Raw genomic sequence first — 21,850 nt, forward strand, 5'->3', positions numbered from 1 at the left:
AAAAATATGCTTAACCTCTTACAACCAAAATAAATAACAAAAAGAAAAGAGAAGAAACAAAAAAGTTTTATTAAGTACTTTTAAGGGTGTGGAAACCCCTTAAAAGGATAAAGACCCATGTCCTTGTGCCAAAATTAGGATAGAAGTAATGTTTAAACAGCTACCCTGGTTTATTCTAAACACAAATCAAATGAAAAAGTTGGGCCAAATCTGAACTCTTTTCAAACATTTTGATTGTAATGATGAGCAAAAAACAAAATGTAAGATCTGCAGCTGCTAAAAATCCTACAATAACATCCTTCAGTTTAAATATTGACTGTGTAAGAAGTGTGATGAAACTGACTGGTTCAGCAAACATTTCAAAATATGCTGAGCTCCTCTGATTAAAGTTCACGTTTGTCTTGTGGTCGCTTCTATTTATTTATCATTTATTTCCTAACCCACTGACATATGTTAACCAATCCACTCTATATAACAGCCCCGTAATAGTGGCCTGCTCCAGTCTTCTCCGCGGTACCATGAGGACGTTACGAGTCCTGACACTTCTTTCGGCAGCAGTCCTGCTTTGCAGCGCTGCCCCAGGTTTGGAGCCACTAACATGCAGTGAAGGTAACGGTCCGGCGGCAGCAGATAAGGCAGTGCATCACATCAATGAGCATCACAACCATGGCTACAAGTTCAGACTGCATGAAGTTCAAGGGAACAGTGTGGAACAGGTATGATAGTAGCAGTAAATGTGCACATTTGCAGTTCACATTTGAGTATTTCCACTTTGGCAAGAGGAGCAAAGAGATAATAAACAACAAGCGGGACAAAACTTAAACAATAGAAGAGAGTAGAAAAAACAGTAGCAGTTCTATAAAAGCATGGTGAGTGACAAATCCAAGTCCACAATTCTTTTGAAATGTTTTTCTTTTTTAAAAAAAATATTATTAATGTTTATTGTGGTTTTCCATTACATCAGCTTTTCATGACAAAAAAATCCTTAAAGTCCGTCATGGTGTTCGTGGTGATGTAGGAAACTGCATCAGTAAATATGATTGACAGTCTTACTCTCTGCTCTTTCCAGGTTGATGGTGGATGTAACGTAAAGTTGCAGCTGGATCTTCGGGAGACAAAATGCCACACTATCAACCCGAAACCCTTTGAGGACTGTGAAATACGTGGCATGGGAGCGCGGGTAAATGCAAAGCAGCTGTTTGCTTAATCCACCTGCCTGCACTGACTTCATGTAACATTCACCTCTGGTCAGAAGGTGGACGTGCTAATCTGGCCAAATTATGCAAAGTTACTTCAGTGATGTTATGAAATAAAACTGCATTCTCTGTGTTTCTCTGAAGGCAGTGAAGGCCAACTGCACTGTGTTGATGACTATAAAAGATGGTGATGCCAGCGTAACCAAATATGAATGTGACACACGACAAGGTGGGCTCTCTCTGCATCATAGCTGTTCACCATTTCACTGAGAAGATGCTACTGTAGATACGATCAAATACGATCATTTTTGATTACTTGTTACTCCAAGGCTGTTGGTCTGCCTGTTCAAAAACACACTCGATGTGGCCAAAGACAGACTTTGGCCAAACTTCCTCATTTTTCATAATGTGTCATTTAAGTTTGACTGCAGATAAAAACAGCATTTGTAAAAGCAGTACACTAATAGCAAATATTAAAACTGTGGCATTAAGTTTAGTTTAAAAAAATGCTTATTTAGAATTTAAATCATTTAACATGTCTCAAAAAAGTTGGGACAAGGGTGACAAAATACTTTGTGTGTAACGCTAAAAAAATACAATGAAGAAACTCACGATTGAAAAATGATTTCAAACAAGCATCCTAGTGAAGAGGAGTCTTTAGGAAGTAAACATGGGGAGAAGTTCATTATCTTGTGAAAGATTGCAAGGGAGAATATTTGACAGAAAACGCTAAAGAGCCTCAGCGAGTGACTTTTGGAACCCTCTGAACGTACACTCAGCACAATTCTTTGTGTGTTTGCAGAAAAAACTAACTTGGAGATGGTACGCATCTGCCCTGACTGTCCTGTGCTGCTGCCTCTCAACAACTCTGAAGGTCTCAAGTCTGTTCGTGAAGCGACAGCAGAATTCAACAAGAACACCAGTAACCAGCATTACTACATCTTGAAGGAAGTGGGGCGGATATCAACTGGGGTACAGAGGATCCTTTTCTTCCTCCCCCTCTTTGTGAACTCATAAGATCAGTCATTGTTTAACTTTACACTTTCTTTTCTTGTAGTACATAATGGGATTAGGAATGAACTACTATCCTGAGTTTGCACTTGTGGAGACTCATTGCCCAATGGGCTCTAGAATCATAATTGAGGCATGCATTCCACTTTGTCCTAACAGAGCTGTAAGTACAACTGATACACTTCAGAAAATCCTGAGCCACATTTTGATATGCTGTGTACTAAAATTAGTAAAGTGTTTAGCTGTGTGTATTCAGTGAGATCATGAGTACCACATCCCATTAAAATTATATCACAATGTTAAAGAGTAACAAGCGATTTACTGCACAGTTGTAAGAAGTATTAAATCAAATACAAACAATACAGATAACCAGCATTTCTAATCCCTAAATGACAAATACCTTTTTATGGCTTATTCCTGTTAGTTCTCTCATTGTATATATCCTTCCTTTTTTAAAGCGTCATGCTTTCTGCCGTTCATCTTACTCCAGTCAAAATGGACTCCTGTCCACTGAGTGTGATTTCTATCCTGCAGAGGTGAGACCAACAGCAGCTTTGCAATAAATTTCCTTTTTTATGGCAACTTATTAAGAAACGACAACAAAAAAACAACTCTTGCATTTGTTGTCTTTGTTCTCAACAGAACACCACTCTCCTTGGGCCTGGTGAGAAGGAGCCTGTCTGTGGACGTCATGGAAGACGCCATCCACATGGTCATGGTGGCCCCCCTCCACATGCTCTCGACCATGGTCGTGGCCCCCCTCCACATGCTCACGACCATGGTCATGGCCCCCCTCTAGATGCTGGCAAAGAAGGACGCCCTCCACATGCTCACGACCATGGTCGTGGCCCCCCTCCACATGCTCACAACCATGGTCATGGCCCCCCTCCAGATGCTAGCAACGAAGGACGCCCTCCACATGCTCACAACCATAATCATGGCCCTCCTCCTACTGGTGGCAAGGGTAAAGGGTCATTTCACCCCCTACGGCGCTTTCATCCATGTCACGGATTCCTAGTCAATCCTGACCCAGCTCTCCACCCTATTTGCCCCTGGCCTCTTCCTCACCGCCCACACAACTAATCCAGAATTAGCTGAACATTGCCAAATAAAGAACATGGTTGTTTTGCATGCAATGTGCCAAAATATAGTGCATACAAAATAAACCATCTAGGTGTTGACTACTTGAAGCTGGAGTAAGCACAATGATTGTTATTTCTGAGAATCAGCAGACTCAGAACAGCAGTTCTGAAGTTTGGTTTGGCATCTATTTAATTCCATTATGATGCTGGCAGCAGCAATGATGCACTCAGCTGTGGGCAAAGGTATCAAATGCGAATCTATATGTACAATGGTTGGTGTATGGTTCACATTTTGTAAATTGAAGGTAAACTGATTTGAGGATAGAATATTACTAAACACAAAAAAACCCAGCAGAAAGCACATATTTTTATTTTGGACATTATACTAAATGCGATATTGGATCAATTTTAAGATATCCAGAAATGAAGTGAGACTGGAAAAGTTTTTTATTCAAGAGTACACTGTATACAGTAAAACACAGTTAGGGGCCAAAACATAAGAAAAACAGAACAATTTTATTTCACATACAATAATACATTCTCAGTGATCACTAGAATTAACCATAAGAATCACTCATTAAAACAAATTTATTTAATGCAACAGTAACAGTTTTGTACAAGAGCCGAAGACGTGACTTGATGGTTTTAAGTCCATTTCCATTGTAATCTTTCTGCAGATCCTGAAACTTCTGTTTTATGCAGAGAAGTAAGCTGAAGCTATAGATGGCTTTGTACTCTGAGGAAACTCTGAACACAAAGCAAGCAAACAGAATCAAATTACTGTTACTTATTATCACACGCATTCAGCATCTCAATCAAAAAAACAATTTTTTCTTCGTTTTTGCGTTTTTGTTTTTTTTTTTAAAGGCACCTAAATTAGCGTTGTTGCCCCACAGATTTACTGCTGCATCCCAAAAAAAGAGTTACACTACTAAGCCATGAAATGAAAAACTTGACGCACTGAAATTAATATGTGGTAGATGCTGATCTTTAAAAGATGAGCACTTTTACCTCTTTGACGTGGATTAGATGAAAGACCATAGATCGAGATGCAATCATCTCTCTTCTCAAAGTACTTCGAATCCAGACCTGCAGAGTCTCCACTAAGGACAAAGAGAAAACAAGCCTGAGGAACACAAAATCACTTTGCATTCCTGACCAAAGAGACATATTCACAATGAACATTTAAAGCAAACAAACAAAAAGAGTTTGTTGTTCTACCACTGGTATTGTCGTGGAATCAAAATCATTTTAAATTTATAACTGCTGTAAATTGCATACTGCTATAAAGAAACACATTTATCAGCCTGGATAGAGACCTTAAACTTCTTCCTTCCCTGCTAAAGCAAGAGAGACAGCTATAATGATAGGGAAGTGTATTTCATTTGTACACAAAAGTACAATATCAGACAGAAATGGACCAGATAGTATCTGTAGCAAACTTTTACAGGAAAGTTAGTGAGATTTTGTGCCTATACCTGCATAAAACAGTGCTTATTATTCAGGTGAACACCTAGGTACTAGGGGTGCAACGATATTCGTATCGATATTGAACCGTTCGATACAGTGCTTTCGGTTCGGTACGCATATGTATCGAACAATACAACATTTGTAATTTATTTTATCAATTTTCCTTCTGACGATGCTGTCTGTGTTGAGCGCTCAGTGAATCTGTGTTCGACTACTCCGCCTCGGCTGCACTGTCGAGCGCAGATCCACTGAGCGCTCAACACAGACAGCATAGTCAGAAGGAAGAGCGCAGGGCACCTCCCCCACCCTCATTCAGATCTGGCGTTTGGAATTATTTTGGTTTTCATGTGACGTATGACCCTGAAGGTAAGCGAGTCATGGACTAAAGTAAAACAGTATGTTGGATGTGCCATGCAATGCTCAATTACATTGGTGTGAACTAGTGTGTTAGCGCAGTTAGCTCGTTAAAGTGTTTGCCGTCTAGCCCAGCCCCGTGCACGGAGCGATCGGCGGTAGCTCGTTAACGGAGATTTGCCGTGTTGTGGCGTTAAGGTCATTTCAACGAGATTAACCTGAAAGCACTAGTGGGAACACAACGAATATGACTGCACATTTACGCTGACATCATCCTAGTGCAAAGACAAAAACAACAAGCATGCTACTAACTTTAGCCGAGTCATTTAGACAGCTGTTAGCACATGATTCTCCTTATGCTGCTGAGAATATAGCCCAGAAGTAGCGGATAGTATAGCTTTTATTTTGGAAAGAGACATTTCTCTGTAATAAACTCTCTTTTCCAAAGATGAGTGATTCCTCAATCAGATACAGGGCTTGCAATATCGCTAGCCCGACGTCCCGGAGCTAGCGATTTTTTCAGTCGGGCTACCAAAATCTATCTCTTCCCTGCCCGTCGGGCTATTGTAGGAAAAATATATGTCAATGCTTTTGCATTCTTTCAGAAATGTAGCTGGGTAATTATGTCATTGGCATCGGTGAGCCACTGTCAATATGTGACATATTGAAGTCGCGTTTGAATTTGCGCTTGTTTTTTTGCTTTCACTTTGCAATCGTGCGAACTGTGTGTAGAGAGTGACAGCACTGATCTGTGAGTGATGATAATTTGTGCACCAATTCCTCTGACATCGTCTTATTAATCGTTAGCTTACTATGCAAACATGACAAGTGAAATCTCCCGCAGCAAGCTTAAACATGTGAGAGATTGATCGCGCAGAGAATCGCTGAGCTTATGTGAGTGAGCGTGTAAAAGCATTTCAGTTCTGCTGAGCCAAATAAGACAGGTCAGGGTGAAGAAGTGACAGCCAAAGAAAAGCTTACCACAAAACGGAGAAGTTATGACAAATCAGACTATAAGGCAAAAAGAAAGTGCAGCTTTATGGTTTCATGGACAAAAGAATTTCTGTGGCTGCAATATGATGAGCTAAATAACCAGGGCTGCACATAAGTGGTCCGCAGGTGTGCATTCGCTGTCAAAATAAAAAACACGCACAAGGGTTAGGGTTAAATTTAAAAACTGTACTTTTGAGTTAAAATATATATTTATAATTTTAATAAATGACAAATTAAAAATGCATGAACATTTTTTTGTATCGAAAAAATATCGAACCGTGACACCAAAGTATCGAACCGAACCGAACCGTGAATTTTGTGTATCGTTGCACCCCTACTAGGTACCTATAAGAGTCCACTATCTCAATGTCCACTTCCTGGATTTTCACCGGTGTAGTGCTTCCAATTAGTACATGACCTGCTCTGCCTCCTGAGCTAGACCCAACCCATGTCTGAGAAGTGCACTAAACTCAGTTATACTAACATTATTTTCTTTATATTCACATTTGATATGAGATTAATTACAATAAATGAATACCAATAAAATAATAACATATATCAATAAATGTGTCTAAATACTTACATTACTCAAAGATAATACATTTTATAAATTGCACAGTTTTACTTTGGCTCATTTGTCTTTGAGTGTAATGTATACTCAGTCATACTAAGTCAACAAACTCACATCTGTCTGTTTGATGACTTCCCGAGGTGCTCATCAGTAAGATTGATCCCAGCAGCCGCCATGGGAGATACAACAGGTTTGGCTGTCTGAGGATAAAACTGAAGTGCCAGAAAAAATACAGAGATATCTTCAGGTGGTGTTAGTGCTGTTGATCTGCTATAATGTGCAAACATAAGACTGTTGCACAAAGACACAGAGAAGCCCCTTCAGACCTTCTCTCTACTTCTCCATCAGCACTCTGAAAGCAAACGTCACGTCAGTGATGACATACTGCTGCTCACTGATCATCGCCCCTCTTATTAACTTAGCTTCAACAACTCTTTCCCTTGGCACAGCTTTCTCTCTCTGTAGTTACTACAGCTCTTCACCTGCTTCCTTAAACATTTGTCCCAGTACGCTACTTCTCTTTCTCAGGCATCCCGTCATTCTCTAAGCTTATGTTAAACTAGACGTGATTGTTTTGAATTGATTATTTCTTTATTGTAACAATGCTTCTTGTGAATAATGCATTTGTTGGTCAAACCCACGAAAAACCCACCAAATCTTTTCTGCATTTATTACTTCCAGGGTGGATTATTAGGTTCATAGGCTCATGTTGATGTGTATATTGTTAAATGACAATTCGTTTCAGGTCATTTAATGGAGAAGTTCGAAACTAATATAATGAATAGTTAATAAATTACTGTCTTCTGTGCGTAATTAAATAACGTACAAAAAAGAATGGGATGCCATTCCATATAGGTGTGTGACTGAGCAGGTGACCGGCATAAGGAGGTGGTGCAGGTGGTGCCAGGCTGTTGTGGCTGTGTACGGTCCTTCCACATGCTACTGAGGCCCCTTTTTGTTGAATGAATAAATGCTGATATGTCTCCGACTTCAATCACCCAATCTAATAAATGTGGCGCAACCCACATGCCCAGTGCTGCTGTTCAACCTGCAAATGCATTTTTCTCACACACCATTTAGTGTAACAGCAATTACACAGGCTTTCCAACAATATAACATTTATTGCCAACAAGCATTGCTTCAAGAAAGAAACTGACCAAATTGAAATTTTCTTGCTTTGCCGTCTCTTACTGCCATAATCTCTCACTCAATGACACAAAACATATTTATATTGAGCTGAATGGCACAATAGGAATGAAGCTTGTAGTAATATCTAAGAGGAAGGATGAAGAATAAACATCATCAGTATGTTGTCACCTACCCCAAGTCCTGCTGTTGTGGTTGAGACTGCAGGATTCTCCAGTGATTCCAGACCCCGTGCTTTTCTGGACAGCTGCTTTTCATTTAGCTGCTTGTTAAGCCAATTTATAACTGTGGTAAAATGAAAATAAACACACTAGTAAATGTGCTACACTTAAATGGCAACTTTCATAATGTGAATGAGCTTGCTATTCACAATACAAATTATTTGTATTAATGTTTTTTATGTTATGTCTTATTCAATAATGGAATTAATTCATTTTTCACCTCAAAATTCTACAGACAATATTCCATAATGACAAAATGTAAATCAATTTGTTGATTCATGTATAAACAGGGACTCAGAAGGAGGCAGACGCAGCATCTAAGGGGATGGGTTTTGGAGAGAAGCTGCAGAGAGGCGTGTAAGACAAATGAATCTCTGTTGCTTTGTCCCAACCCATCATGTTCTGGGGGTTTTAATAAATTTGTCCAGATTTCTAGAAATGAGAGCTCCTCCATCCACAATGGGGTGGATGCTGTCTAAAAAGACCAGATTTTCCCCTGAATCCTCTTTGTCCTTGGAAGTCTTCAAATAGAATCTGAATACTATTTTCCAAGGCTTTCAGATCTCTCTGACACCACTTTTATTCTGTTTTAGCTATTCTGGTCTTCTCATTGGATGATGTTTGCATGTGTATACGTATACATGTATTTTATGTTCACGTATGTGTGCTTGTGTACATTTTTAATTCTTTTTTATCATATCATCCCTCTGTTCAGCCCTTTGGCCGACACTTGATGTCTTTTAAATGTGCTATTTAAATAAAGATGACTTGAAAGTTTCCCAATCATCTTTAGAGCCCACTGATTTTTTTACTACTCAGACAGCCAGCAATCAAAGGGAAATAAGTGCCTAAAAATGTCACTCCTGGTCCGATTGAGGAGGGTACCAGAGAAAATGACTAAGCCCAAGATTGTTTTGGTAAAGTTAGTCCCCAATTCAATATTCATTTAGTTACCTCCGATTGACGCAACCAGGTGTCATTACTGTTGACGTGAATTATAATTTTATAAAATGTACATTTAACTTTAACCAGCAGTTTAAAAATTTCCCTGAATGTCACCTGCTCTGGCCCCTGGAAGACAACTATGTCTTTTCAAGGGTCTGAAGCCAGGTCAGCCTAAGCTGCAAAAAGGCTACATTTACTACAAGTATTGTTATTACAAAAGGAGGCAGAGGAGTAACTAAATATCTGACACACAGACACTGAGCAGGAAACTGCAGGAGGGACAGGTATAGAGGCCATGCTGCTAGCGAGTTGGCTACAAGCTAAGCTAGGCTAGGCTAGGCAGGCAAATCACTGTGAATACAATTAGCGGGTGAATCAACAGATTGTGCTTTGGATAAAGCTCACAAAGTTTACACTAAGAAATAAGATGCTATTTAATTAATCTGGCTAAGCAAAGACATAGTGTTTCTTCTTCACTCATCTATAGTTTCCCCTTCCCCCCCCCCCCCATCTCTCTGCAGATGGCTGAGCCTGGTCCTTCCCACTGTCATCAATTTCTTGCTAATGGTTGTGTGATTGTTGGTGTTTCTAATATTGCCAAATCACAACTGTTGTTGTTAACGAGCGCTATATAAATAAAATGTAGTTGTAGTGTACGTCGCCATATGGAAGTGGACTCCATAAACACTGATGGATTGAGAAGCTTTGCTGGATTTGTAAACCTTAACGATTTTGAAGACATGAAAGTCAGTTTTCAGAGGGTCCATTGAACAGGTCTAGCTTCCTTACCATTCTCATTAGTTTTCAGCACTTCTTTGGTTTCATTTAGCTTCTGTACCGTGGCCTCCAACTGCTCATTTAATTTTAAAATCTGAAAAATAAAAAGAATATTTTGCACTGGTTGTTATTCTTGTCAGGAACCTGAGGCTACATTTCACACAGGCTCACCAAATCTGGACAGCAGAATATTGGAATAACAACACCTGGGCTAATAAGTCTCAATTTCTGCTCTGACATTTGGATGGCAGAGACAGAATGACATGAAAGGACGGATCCATCTCGCCTAGTATCGATAGTTCAGGTTGTTATTTTATTTTATGCTCACTTGCATTTAAAAGGACACAGTTCACACAGTACTGTACTTTTTCTTTTTGTATTTTTTTAAAGTACTTGTACTGATTTACTGGTTTGACTGATGAGATCTCCTTTACTGCTTTACCAAAAGAAAAGGCTTCAGTCTGTGACATACCTGCTCCTCCTTAGTGTTGAGCTGCTGCTGAGCGCTTTGTAGATCCTTTTCAACACTCTGAAGTTTCTCTGAAGTTTCCTGGAGAATCTTTTCCTGCGACACTGTCACAGTGTTTTTGACTTTTATTTTTCCTACTAAGGTTCGAACTTCTCCTTGCAGCTTCTTAATGATACCGTTAGCCTGTATATATATAAAAGAAAAAATGGATAGATCAAAAAGAGGAGTTGATCATTTTCAAAACTCACAACTTCTATTTTTTCCCTATAACAGAGATGCAGCCCGTTCACTTTCTTTCCAAAGCAACCAATATCAGTATAAGCGACACCCTATAAAACAGGATGTGGTTCACTGTGTAGGGCATTCCTGCATATTGCTCATTTTATACTACAGTGGTTGTGCCCATTTGCATGGGGAGAAAAGTTCTCAAGCTTTGAAAACATGGTCCTGTGTAGTCCCCCCAAACTAAGTAGGCTGAATGCTGTTGGGTGAGAAGTGAACCAGAAAAGGGAGTGGTGCACGTCTCTTGTTCTGGAGCTTACAGGGAACGGAAGAAGCATGAAAAACATCAAAGACCAGAAAAGAGATAATGAAAAGCACACGTAACAGCTACAGGGGACACGTCTTCATTCTTTTCAGCGCATCTGTTCATCTGTTATAACTTTGCTCTTCTATGCAGCTGGCTGGAAGACCATCGACAGCACAAACAAGAGTCGCCCACAGCTACAACCATCGCCTCCAACTGGCTCACTGCAGGTAGATGGGCTATTCATTGCTCCCTACAGGCTGCGAAAGCACTGCCAAGGGCTGGAACTACCATTTATTTTCGTAATCAAGTATTCTATCGATTACTGCATCGATTAACTGGATAAAAAATACTTTTTTCTTGTTAATGAGCAACAATAAAGATTTTAAAAAGAAAAAACAGGTCTTTTAAGTTGAACTGCTGATTGTGGTTTCTAAAATGAAAACCAGTGTTTTAAAGATTAACTGCATTCATCTGTCAAAAAATGTAAAATTATTTTTTAATTACATTTAATATGGCACATAAAATTACATGGAAAATACAGAAATACTCTCAATTACAGCCAAAGGTCAAAGTCAAAGGGAGGTTCTCTGACTTTATACTGTGACTCAGAAAATATAAATAGTTATTTATATTTTCTGATTATAAGTTATATCAAGGAAGACTGAGTTATCATTTATTAAACAGCATTATTATATAAAATTATCCATCATCCATTCTCTATCCCAGCTACCATAGGGTAAAAGGTAGGGTACACCCTGGACAGGTGCCAATCTGATGCAGGGCTAGCACGGTGGCGCGGTGGTTAGCACTGCTGCCTCACATTCCTGGGTTTAAATCCACCATCTGGCCACTGCCTTACTGTGTGGAGTTTGCATGTTTGCCTCATGTCTGCATGGGTTTTCTCCGGGTACTCCGGCTTCCTCCCACAGTCCAAAGACATGCACAGGTCAATCTGTGATTTTAAATTCCCCACAGGAGTGAATGTGAGCGGGGAAGGACTAAAAAGAAAGTGTAAACTTCATCCTACTCCTTTTTGACCACGTATATATCAGAGATATTTGTAGCAATTAGATTTTTTTCTACTTTGCTTTCTGTTTAAAATATATTTCATTATTTAGATTTACAAATGTGAAATTAAAAAAAACAACAACCTTAAAACCTCCATTCAGATGTATGTCTGAAATCTTCTCCAAAACCTTTTATATAAAAGTCTTGAGTGCTTGAAATATAAAATACAAAACAACGGCTAATGACTGAGACGCCCAGAATGGCTACCCGAAGACTGGAATATCTCGATCCCAAGGATCCCCAAGAATGGATCGGTCCCAGTACCAAATACCAAGGGGCAAAAACACCAGCGACTGGTAGACAGAGAAGTCACTCGAGAATGTAAGAGTAGACTGACGAACCTATGCACTGCCAAGACCCCAATATGTGGAAGGTCAAGGCAGCAGTGGTCCCTGTGCTAACCGAGGAGGCACTTGGGGCAGTGACCCCAAACTGTGCCAGTGGCTCCAGCAGATCCCTAAACAACATCAAAGATCTCTGTCTAGAAGATATAGCAAAGATTCTGTGCTCCAAGGCCCAAGGACTCAAGCTTGAAGGATAAAAAGTGTGAGTTTTGAACACAAACACACAAACTGACAAACCTTTATCAGCTCCTCAGAAAGTGATTTCACTGTAGCTTCAAGTTTTCGAATCTGAAGTTCCTTACTTTCTGCATTTTCTTCCACTGATTCCTATAACAAAAAGCAAGCTGGTTAAAAATATCCGAAGGGCAAAATTTTATTAAACAAACAAACAAACAAACAAAAAAAACCTTGAAGGCTTGATGAACAATCCTGATTTAAATTTGGCCTCCATCAGGGTAGTCTTCTGCTGCACCTCTTCATTTTTAGATAAACCCCTGGCAACCCCTCGTGCAATGCCATGTGTGTAAGTCTAAAAACAGCAGCTTGTCAACTTGAATTTTATTTTGATGAACAAAGTTTTTGTAGGCGATTCCAAAAACACATCTACCTTTCAAACATGCTGTGTTTGTTAGTATGTTGCAGTTGATGCGTGTTCACTTCATTTCAGGTTCTCTGCGTCACATGTTCTTCCTCAGATGCCTCCGGACATCACAACCAAACACCTCACTTATACTCTCATAGTAAAAAAACAAAACAACCCCGAGGCATTCTCGGGGCTTTGAGACCGTATACCAAGTCTTGTCACCAGTTATGACTTCCAACATAAAAGTTGGACCAGTCTGACACAGATGTTTATTTTCTGCATAACAGTTAGCAGCAGAGTTGGTAGTGGATGAGCGATGAAACATTTCTCCCACTGAAAACACAACGTCCAGACGAACAGAATCAACCTTTTGGGATTTACATACCTGGATGATTGAGCGCGCATCAAGACAGAAGGATTCATGAATTAAACTGAATTGAAATTGAATTGCACAACACTGACATCCTGAGTCTAACCATTCGTCTGTACACGGTGACTCCTGGTGACTTCCTATTCATAACGTCATATCATTTCTCTCACTCTGAATCCTTAATGCCCCCCTGTCCCCGATGCAGAAGAGGGCTTCCCTACCTTCTGCTGCTGAGTGGCTTCCAATACTTCTTTGGTGCGGTTCATCAACTGATCCTTATCTTTGACCTCCTGTTCCAGAACAGCCACTCTCATCTGCATCTGGCTCACCAAACGGTCCTTTTCATGGACCTCTGCGTCCAGGGTGCTGTTTTCCCTCCTGAGAGACAGGACCTGCTGCTTTAAATGCTGGCATTCCTATATGAAAGAGAAAGAAAATAATCAACAGCATTCTCTTGCTGTGAGGAGCTTTCAGCACGGCTTCCGCTGCCCCCATGATAGGATGATCTACAGAAGATGGACGGATGAAATGTATATCTGCTGCCAATACACAAATTATAATAAAGTTTCAAACATTAAGAGCAAGTCACCTGGACGCAATAATTCCTCATCCTAAACATTCACTTACCTCGTCTGCACCAACTAGTTTAATCTTCAGGTCTCGGATGGCAGACTCGTTCTTGTATTTCTTCTCAGTCAGTTCTCTGCACGAGGCCTCCAACTCCGTCAGTCGACTATTAAGCTGATGGCTGCTCTTTTTATGAGCAGTCTCCAGCTCCTGACGAAGCTGCTCTGTCTGCTGCTGAAACCTGCTCTGTAACTGGAAGACAGACAAACAATCTCCAACCATTTCTGCAGGGCAATCTTTAGCTTTGCTTTTGATCCCTATAGTTTCAAAGGTTCCAAATAAATGACTGCTTCCACGAGACTGAGCTAAGAACAAAGCCACACGTGGTTAATATTGTGAGACAGGGTTGTTAACTATGCAGAGGATAGTGTTAGTAATTTGTATGGTACGACCCACAAGCATAGACTAAGATTTACAACTGTGTGCAGTGATTTGTGTTCTACTTTTGAGGGCTCACAAATGTGTGCTCCGATCCACAAACAGATACAAAGAAATCTGATCACACGGAAAACGACATAAATGTGCACACATAAACCTGAATAAATCTTTCAGTGCTTACGAATCTGAAAATACATGTAACAGCCCTCTCGCTCACTATTAAAAAATTTAATGCATGTGAACGAATTGCCTGAAACGCACCGATACCACACTGCATGCCCACATGAGGTTTTGAGACAAATTTCACACTGTCATGCAGAATAGAACAGAAATATCCTTTATTGTCCCTCATTGGGGAAATTCATGTGTTCCAGCAGCGTGGAAGTGGCAGGCAGAAAGAGCTTGAGACAAAAAGCTAAGTATATAAAATAAAGAACAAGAAATAAGAGACTGTAGAGGGCAAATTTACAACGTAAGACGTCAATGAATATAAGATGCTTTTAAAAAAAAAAAAAAAAAAAAAAAAAAAACTGTGTAGAGCGATGAAAAAGCGACTTCTACACTTTATATTTTAGCCGCTGAATCAACATCAGATTAAATCTACTACTACTAATTGACACTTTATTCAAAAGACCAATTAAAACTAGTTTAAAATTTGCTGTCAAAATTAACAATGCAAACATATCACTGCACACACTTGTAAATCTTAGTTTAAACTCGTGGATCACATCGTACGTGTTTGTATCACTTTTAAAGGTTCATTTCTCCCACTTTACATACAAGAAGGTAGTAAATGCAAAACACAACTAACAAAAATGTAGCATAAGCTAAGGGAGCTAATCTGAAGTTCCATGTTAATGTCACAGTAATTTGACCCTGACTAGGTCAACCTCGAGCCCCTACAATGACCACACAAATATTTACATCGCATGCTTTTTAAGCACTTGCCATCTAAAATATGAGCTGACTTGTACGGAAGAGGATTAGGGCTACTGGGAAAAAAAAAAGTGGGCACATCTCTCTCTCTTTTTTTTTTTTTTTTTCTTTTCCTGAATTCTGAGATTAAGTCGTCTGAGGAAAAAAAGTCGAATCTGAGATTAAAGCAAAGAGGGAAAAAAGTCAATCTGAGATAAGTGAAAAAAGCCAGACTCTGAGGAAAAAAAGTCAGAATCTGATTCAAGTGATTCTTTAAGTCAGAATTCGAGATAAAGTCAGATCTGATTTCAGGACAAAAAAATTTGAAAGTCGATTCGACTTTTCTCAGATTTTTTTTCCAGTGGCCCTAATCCTCTTCCGTAGACTTGCTTTGAACAATTATTTTTAAGCAATTTCATGAATTATAATGATTTAAACTAATAAAGTTTAATAGATTTGTTTTCCATTTTCTACATTTGATACGTTGGCATAAAGAAGTACAATAAAGTACTGAGTAATGTACACACCATAGTACTCTACAACTCAAAATTGAAAACCTGGAATCTAAACGAAACCTTGTGACTTTTTAGGAAATAACATTTTACTTGTGTGACTATGTTTTTTTTAAACAGATCACAAATCTGTGGAGAGATGCTCTTTCTCCAAATATGTTTTTTTAGCTGCTCTTTGCTTCACGTCAGGTAAAATAACTTCTATCCTGCCGAGCTTCCTTAGACACGGCGCTGTGCACAGCTTGTTTTGACATTAATACCCATATTAAAAACATAGCTGATGAATTTGTGCTGATTAAAAGAGAAGTCTTGCCTCCAGAGCCTTGTCTCTCTCCAGCTGCAGCTCCTGAGAATGAAGGCTGGACAGCGAGCTGGTCTGAGTCGTCCACTCTGAGCGCAGTTTGTCCAACTCTTTGGTCTTCTCAGACAGCGTCTATGATCCACATATGATCACTTGTTCAGCTGCATGTTATAGTTACATAGAACACACCGTGGACAACTCTTTGTGGAACTCTTTTTAAAGGTTGATCTGATAATTACAACTTTGCAGATTCCAGTTTTCCTTGCTATGTTTGACCACATACAAAATAATTATTCAACTTTTGTTTAATAAAAAGAAATTACATGAAAAAAATCAATAAATGGGCAGTTTATTAATAAATAAACTGAAATTTCTATTAAAGAAAAATCACAAAAGTTTCGCTTAACATTAATTGCTGTAACGCAAGAACTACTAAACCGTGAGTACGTAAGTAAGCTGTGTCATATCTTAAAAAATAAAAAATAATGCACACCTGTTGAGCATAATTCAGCTGCCTGGTCAGATCATCTTCAGTCGTCTTAAGCTTCATTTCTAGGGCATGCTTCTCTGCCTGAAACAACAAAAAAATGACATAAACATGACAAAACCTTTTAAAACTCAGTTTTGCTCTGAAAAACAAAATAATTATTTGACTAGACAATTATATTCAAACAAATGTTATACATACATACATACATACATACATACTGCCTTCAGCTGATCAAACTAAACTAAAGCTAAAATACAAGTAAGCTTGAAAACATGAAGCCCACCCAAGCAATACAAGCTCCCATCTTTGGGATTAACAACTACACTTAACATGTACATGACAACGTTTTACTTACATGAACTAACATTAAAATTTGGCATTTATTTAAAGGGTTGGTTTTTTTGATGAGTGGCATAAAGTATGAAGAAGCTAAATGGAACCAACCTTCAGAGAGGAGAGACAAACTGCCAGGTAATCTTTAACCTCTTTGTCAGAAGCTTGAGAAAGTCGTAAAGACAAGTGGTTAAGGTGCTTAAACGCGTTTGTCTCTATGACACTGAAGTTGGCGGGACCTTCTAGCACTGGAGACTGACATGACAAATGAAGAAGAAATCTGTGGAAAGGACAACAGTTAGTCTGTGCAAAAGGTTTTAATTTATATCTTTCAAATTACTAAGTCAGTAGGACATATTTGTAATGTTTTTAAATATTCCAGTGATACTTAATGATGAGCATAGGGACGTGCAACAAGCAACTTTATCGTTCACCAATTTCAAATTCCAAGGCAGAATCGTGTCTACTTTTATCACAGCATCACTTGAGACGGGATGACACTGGCTGATAAAATACATTAATTTTTTTCTCAAAGATTTATTTATTGCTTTTCCAACAACATTTTAACCAATAGGAAGAGACAGTTCAAATAAAACAGAGGAGGAAATTAATTTTTAAAAATATTGAGTGTATAATAGTAATTTATGTACATCGTGTATGAACAGTGTTGGGGAAACACATAGATATAGTTATACATACTCTCCCATGTAGATCATTCAGATATTATTACAGAAAAAAAAATTATATATAGATAAGTAAAATAAAACAAAACAACCCCCCCCCCCAAAAAAACAACAACAACAACAACAACAAAAATACATTTATGGCATATATTTGCTTAGCTTATTCAAACAGTGTGATGTCATGTGTCGGTTTTCTTCATACCTTGGACTGTCTGACGTTTGTTCGGAAATGCACAGGTTAAGCAGGTCAATAAACTTCTGAGGAAATGATGCAAAATCGATCAGTAGACCCTGTTGGACTTTCAAGCTACACAACAATTCAAACACAAATGACATTAGTTAATATTGAAGATGCTTTGTCCCTTAACTCTAACACAACACACTACTTCATACAAATCTTTTTACACTTACCTTTGGAAATCCTCTTCTGATATTGCAAGGTTGAAGAGAAAATATGGATCTATATCATCTGTTATCCGTACTAGAAGATCCTAATGTAATATGTAAAGAACAGGAAATGTTAAATGATATAATGTAAGTGTAGTGTAGTATATAGTATAGTTCTCTCTTTATTTTAAAACGATAAAACGTCCCACTCACTCTTTTGTGCACTGGACTTGTTGTCAGCTGAAGTTCAATTGTGACACGAATATTTGCTTTTCTGTAAAATGAAGCAATTAAACATTATGTTTGGTGACTCAATAAGTCCTATGTGAACTTGTATTTCAGTGTTCAGCTCATTTCAAAAATCCACGAACAGAATAAAGACAGGAATATGAAAATGTTTCATTTTCCCAACAACATTAGCATGTCACCTGCCTTTACCTTTCAGTATGCCAAAATATTAAAACACTGTGCTGTTAGCACTAAGTGTCCGCCCTTCATTTTCATCTATGCCAGTAATCTTTTCCTGTGTCTAATTTACCATCAGAACTTCGCTGGTACTGCTGCAGTGAACATTGCTGTCAGAACACCATCTGGTTCAAGATACAGATGTGTTCTCTCACAACTGTTTGTGTATGTGAAGCATACTTGCACACTTGTACAGTAAAAGAATTTTGAATGGTTACCAAAACCCAAAATGCACAAAAAAAGTTCTACTCTGTTTCCATTATTGTGTATATTTACATTACAAGTATTCTGACAAAGACACATTTTTGTGATTTTGTCTCTGTAACCCACCAGGGTGGATTTTAAATCAAACAATCCAGATGCACCTAAAGTGAAGACATTTAGTTTTAATTCAGGGGTTTACCTGCAGAAACTGCTTAGGACATACAGCAGTTGGCATACACAGACTGCCGTTTTCAGAGGCTCAAACATAATTAGACAAGCTAAAGTCAAACCCACGGACATCACTACATGCTGCCTTGAGATGCTCTGCCAGGCCTCCAGCTGTTTGTCTCTGAATCTCTCGGCGTTGTCTTCTGTAACTGAAAAACATGCTGCTGGGTTGAGAACAGCCGACTAACTTTACCATTCAAGAATATCCCATTTCTTTGCCTTGAGAAACTCTTGGATTTGCAGTACGCTTTGGGTTATCATTCATTTGATTAATATTAACGTGCTTTGCATTAGTCTGTGCAACACGTTTGTTTGTTTTCCCCGGTTGGATTTGACCGACAGCTGTTTGCCGCAGTCAGGATGGGGAGGTTTCGTGTGTGCCGACAGAATAACCGTAATTATTCTTCTCGTCAGGTGTAACTTCAAACCAAGCTGTTTAAATAGTGCGTCCGTGTCCGTGTGCACAGGCTTACCTTTCCTCGCAGTCCCTGCATCTGACATTAACCTGCAACACTTTGTTGAAGAGCTCCTCCATGACAAAAACCGTCTTTCCCTGCGGTGCCGCTGTGACGAGTTAGAACATCGATCAACGTTAAAGGTTCGTATATCAGACTATTTCTGAGTGATGCTGGTTTTCATCAGTCAGCTGGATCAGTAGTGTTTGGTATCTTTCAATTTGGCGCTTTTCAGGCGCCAACCGTACAAACGGAACATATGGTCCCTTTTTTTGTTCTACGCTTTAATGGTGGACGGCAGACATGAAGCCTGGTACCGCCACCGCCACCTGCTGGCCACAGTGGAAACAGCACACAGCGACCCACACGGTAATAGTGTGATACATTTAATTTAGTTTAGTTTTAAAAAGCCATATGCTATAATGATAGAAATTGCTTTCAGGTAGGTAAGTCCTACCTTGAGTAATCTTGAAGAATCTTGAATAATCAGGCCCCGTTTTGTCTTAAAGACCTTATAGTATGGTAAGGACTCCACAGCTCTCAGACTTACTTGTCATTCCAAGAGTGTTTAAAAGTAGAATGGGAGGGAGAGCCTTCAGTTTTCAGTGCCCTCTTCTATGGAACCAGCTCCCAGTTTGCGTTCAGGAGACAGACACGATCTGCTTTTAAGATTAGGCTTAAAACGCTCTTTTGTGCATATACAGGGAGTGCAGAATTATTAGGCAAGTTTTATTTTTGAGGAATAATTTTATTATTGAACAACAACCATGTTCTCAATGAACCCAAAAAACTCATTAATATCAAAGCTGAATGTTTTTGGAAGTAGTTTTTAGTTTTAGCTATTTTAGGGGGATATCTGTGTGTGCAGGTGACTATTACTGTGCATAATTATTAGGCAACTTAACAAAAAACAAATATATACCCATTTCAATTATTTATTTTTACCAGTGAAACCAATATAACCTCTCCACATTCACAAATATACATTTCTGACATTCAAAAACAAAACAAAAACAAATCAGCGACCAATATAGCCACCTTTCTTTGCAAGGACACTCAAAAGCCTGCCATCCATGGATTCTGTCAGTGTTTTGATCTGTTCACCATCAACATTGCGTGCAGCAGCAACCACAGCCTCCCAGACACTGTTCAGAGAGGTGTACTGTTTTCCCTCCTTGTAAATCTCACATTTTATGATGGACCACAGGTTCTCAATGGGGTTCAGATCAGGTGAACAAGGTGGCCATGTCATTAGTTTTTCTTCTTTTATACCCTTTCTTGCCAGCCACGCTGTGGAGTACTTGGACGCGTGTGATGGAGCATTGTCCTGCATGAAAATCATGTTTTTCTTGAAGGATGCAGACTTCTTCCTGTACCACTGCTTGAAGAAGGTGTCTTCCAGAAACTGGCAGTAGGACTGGGAGTTGAGCTTGACTCCATCCTCAACCCGAAAAGGCCCCACAAGCTCATCTTTGATGATACCAGCCCAAACCAGTACTCCACCTCCACCTTGCTGGCGTCTGAGTCGGACTGGAGCTCTCTGCCCTTTACCAGTCCAGCCACGGGCCCATCCATCCGGCCCATCAAGACTCACTCTCATTTCATCAGTCCATAAAACCTTAGAAAAAGCCAGTCTTGAGATATTTCTTGGCCCAGTCTTGACGTTTCAGCTTGTGTGTCTTGTTCAGTGGTGGTCGTCTTTCAGCCTTTCTTACCTTGGCCATGTCTCATGAGTATTGCACACCTTGTGCTTTTGGGCACTCCAGTGATGTTGCAGCTCTGAAATATGGCCAAACTGGTGGCAAGTGGCATCTTGGCAGCTGCACGCTTGACTTTTCTCAGTTCATGGGCAGTTATTTTGCGCCTTGGTTTTTCCACACGCTTCTTGCGACCCTGTTGACTATTTTGAATGAAACGCTTGATTGTTCGATGATCACGCTTCAGAAGCTTTGCAATTTTGAGACTGCTGCATCCCTCTGCAAGATATCTCACTATTTTTGACTTTTGTGAGCCTGTCAAGTCCTTCTTTTGACCCATTTTGCCAAAGGAAAGGACGTTGCCTAATAATTATGCACACCTGATATAGGGTGTTGATGTCATTAGACCACACCCCTTCTCATTACAGAGATGCACATCACCTAATATGCTTAATTGGTAGTAGGCTTTCGAGCCTATACAGCTTGGAGTAAGACAACATGCCTGAAGAGGATGATGTGGACAAAATACTCATTTGCCTAATAATTCTGCACTCCCTGTAGAGTAGAAAAGAACCAGTCCATTTACCACCAATGGTTCTCCTCAGTTCTCAGACATCCAAAATAACCTTTTTACTTCCTTTGATGTGTGTTTTATGCTCTAAATCAACTCAAATCACTTTTATTGTCACATCACATGTGGAGGTACACTGGTACAGTACATGTGAGTGAAATTCTTGTGTGCAAGCTTCACAAGCAACAGAGGTGTGCAAAAATACAATAACATAAGAACAAGCAAAATATAAGAATGGCTAAATCTGAGAGTCTATTGTAAATGCAGAGTGTGTTTACGAGAACTGCAATTTATAGCATGGCTTTATTTACACTTTACACAGTGTCACCACTTTTTTGGAAATGGGATGATCATTTCAAATTTCTCTTCAAAAGAGATCTTCACATTTGGAGGTCTGTTGGAGGTCCACTAATAAATCATTCTCATTATAATAACAGCAGATATGAATGAATGAACAAACACAGAGCCTGCTGGC

The 21,850-nt window shown here is 39.3% G+C and overlaps 2 protein-coding genes across 10 annotated transcripts; one reads left to right on the top strand and one right to left on the bottom strand.

The window, feature by feature from the left end:
• The first annotated feature begins 485 nt into the window (after positions 1 to 485).
• On the top strand, positions 486 to 3,397 carry ahsg1 (alpha-2-HS-glycoprotein 1). 7 transcript variants are annotated; one of them, XM_040048498.1, is made up of 9 exons: positions 486 to 716; positions 1,070 to 1,180; positions 1,341 to 1,425; positions 1,999 to 2,168; positions 2,254 to 2,370; positions 2,666 to 2,743; positions 2,850 to 2,940; positions 2,974 to 3,033; positions 3,067 to 3,397. In XM_040048498.1, the coding sequence occupies exons 1-9, from the start codon at positions 519 to 521 to the stop codon at positions 3,288 to 3,290; spliced, it is 1,134 nt and encodes a 377-aa protein (XP_039904432.1). In that variant the 5' UTR covers positions 486 to 518; the 3' UTR covers positions 3,291 to 3,397. The 7 variants fall into 7 exon arrangements, with proteins under 7 accessions (XP_039904432.1, XP_039904430.1, XP_039904429.1 ...); XM_040048496.1 differs by having other exon boundaries at positions 2,974 to 3,397; XM_040048495.1 differs by having other exon boundaries at positions 487 to 716; positions 2,850 to 3,033.
• A 321-nt stretch (positions 3,398 to 3,718) lies between these two features.
• Positions 3,719 to 19,436, bottom strand: sass6 (SAS-6 centriolar assembly protein). 3 transcript variants are annotated; one of them, XM_040048491.1, is made up of 16 exons: positions 18,624 to 19,102; positions 17,969 to 18,029; positions 17,780 to 17,859; positions 17,571 to 17,675; positions 16,797 to 16,965; positions 16,356 to 16,433; positions 15,875 to 15,994; positions 13,757 to 13,948; positions 13,351 to 13,545; positions 12,414 to 12,503; positions 10,239 to 10,418; positions 9,779 to 9,860; positions 7,999 to 8,108; positions 6,792 to 6,889; positions 4,301 to 4,392; positions 3,719 to 4,036 (listed from the first exon to the last, which is right to left on the bottom strand). In XM_040048491.1, the coding sequence occupies exons 1-16, from the start codon at positions 18,722 to 18,724 to the stop codon at positions 3,984 to 3,986; spliced, it is 1,806 nt and encodes a 601-aa protein (XP_039904425.1). In that variant the 5' UTR covers positions 18,725 to 19,102; the 3' UTR covers positions 3,719 to 3,983. The 3 variants fall into 3 exon arrangements, with proteins under 3 accessions (XP_039904425.1, XP_039904426.1, XP_039904424.1); XM_040048492.1 differs by lacking the exons at positions 3,719 to 4,036; positions 18,624 to 19,102 and adding an exon at positions 19,126 to 19,436 and having other exon boundaries at positions 4,089 to 4,392; XM_040048490.1 differs by lacking the exon at positions 3,719 to 4,036 and having other exon boundaries at positions 4,089 to 4,392; positions 18,624 to 19,103.
• Between the last annotated feature and the right edge of the window lie 2,414 nt (positions 19,437 to 21,850).

The sequence above is a fragment of the Simochromis diagramma genome, unplaced genomic scaffold, assembly GCF_900408965.1.
Source record: "Simochromis diagramma unplaced genomic scaffold, fSimDia1.1 OVJJ01000557.1, whole genome shotgun sequence".
Lineage (NCBI taxonomy): Eukaryota > Metazoa > Chordata > Actinopteri > Cichliformes > Cichlidae > Simochromis > Simochromis diagramma.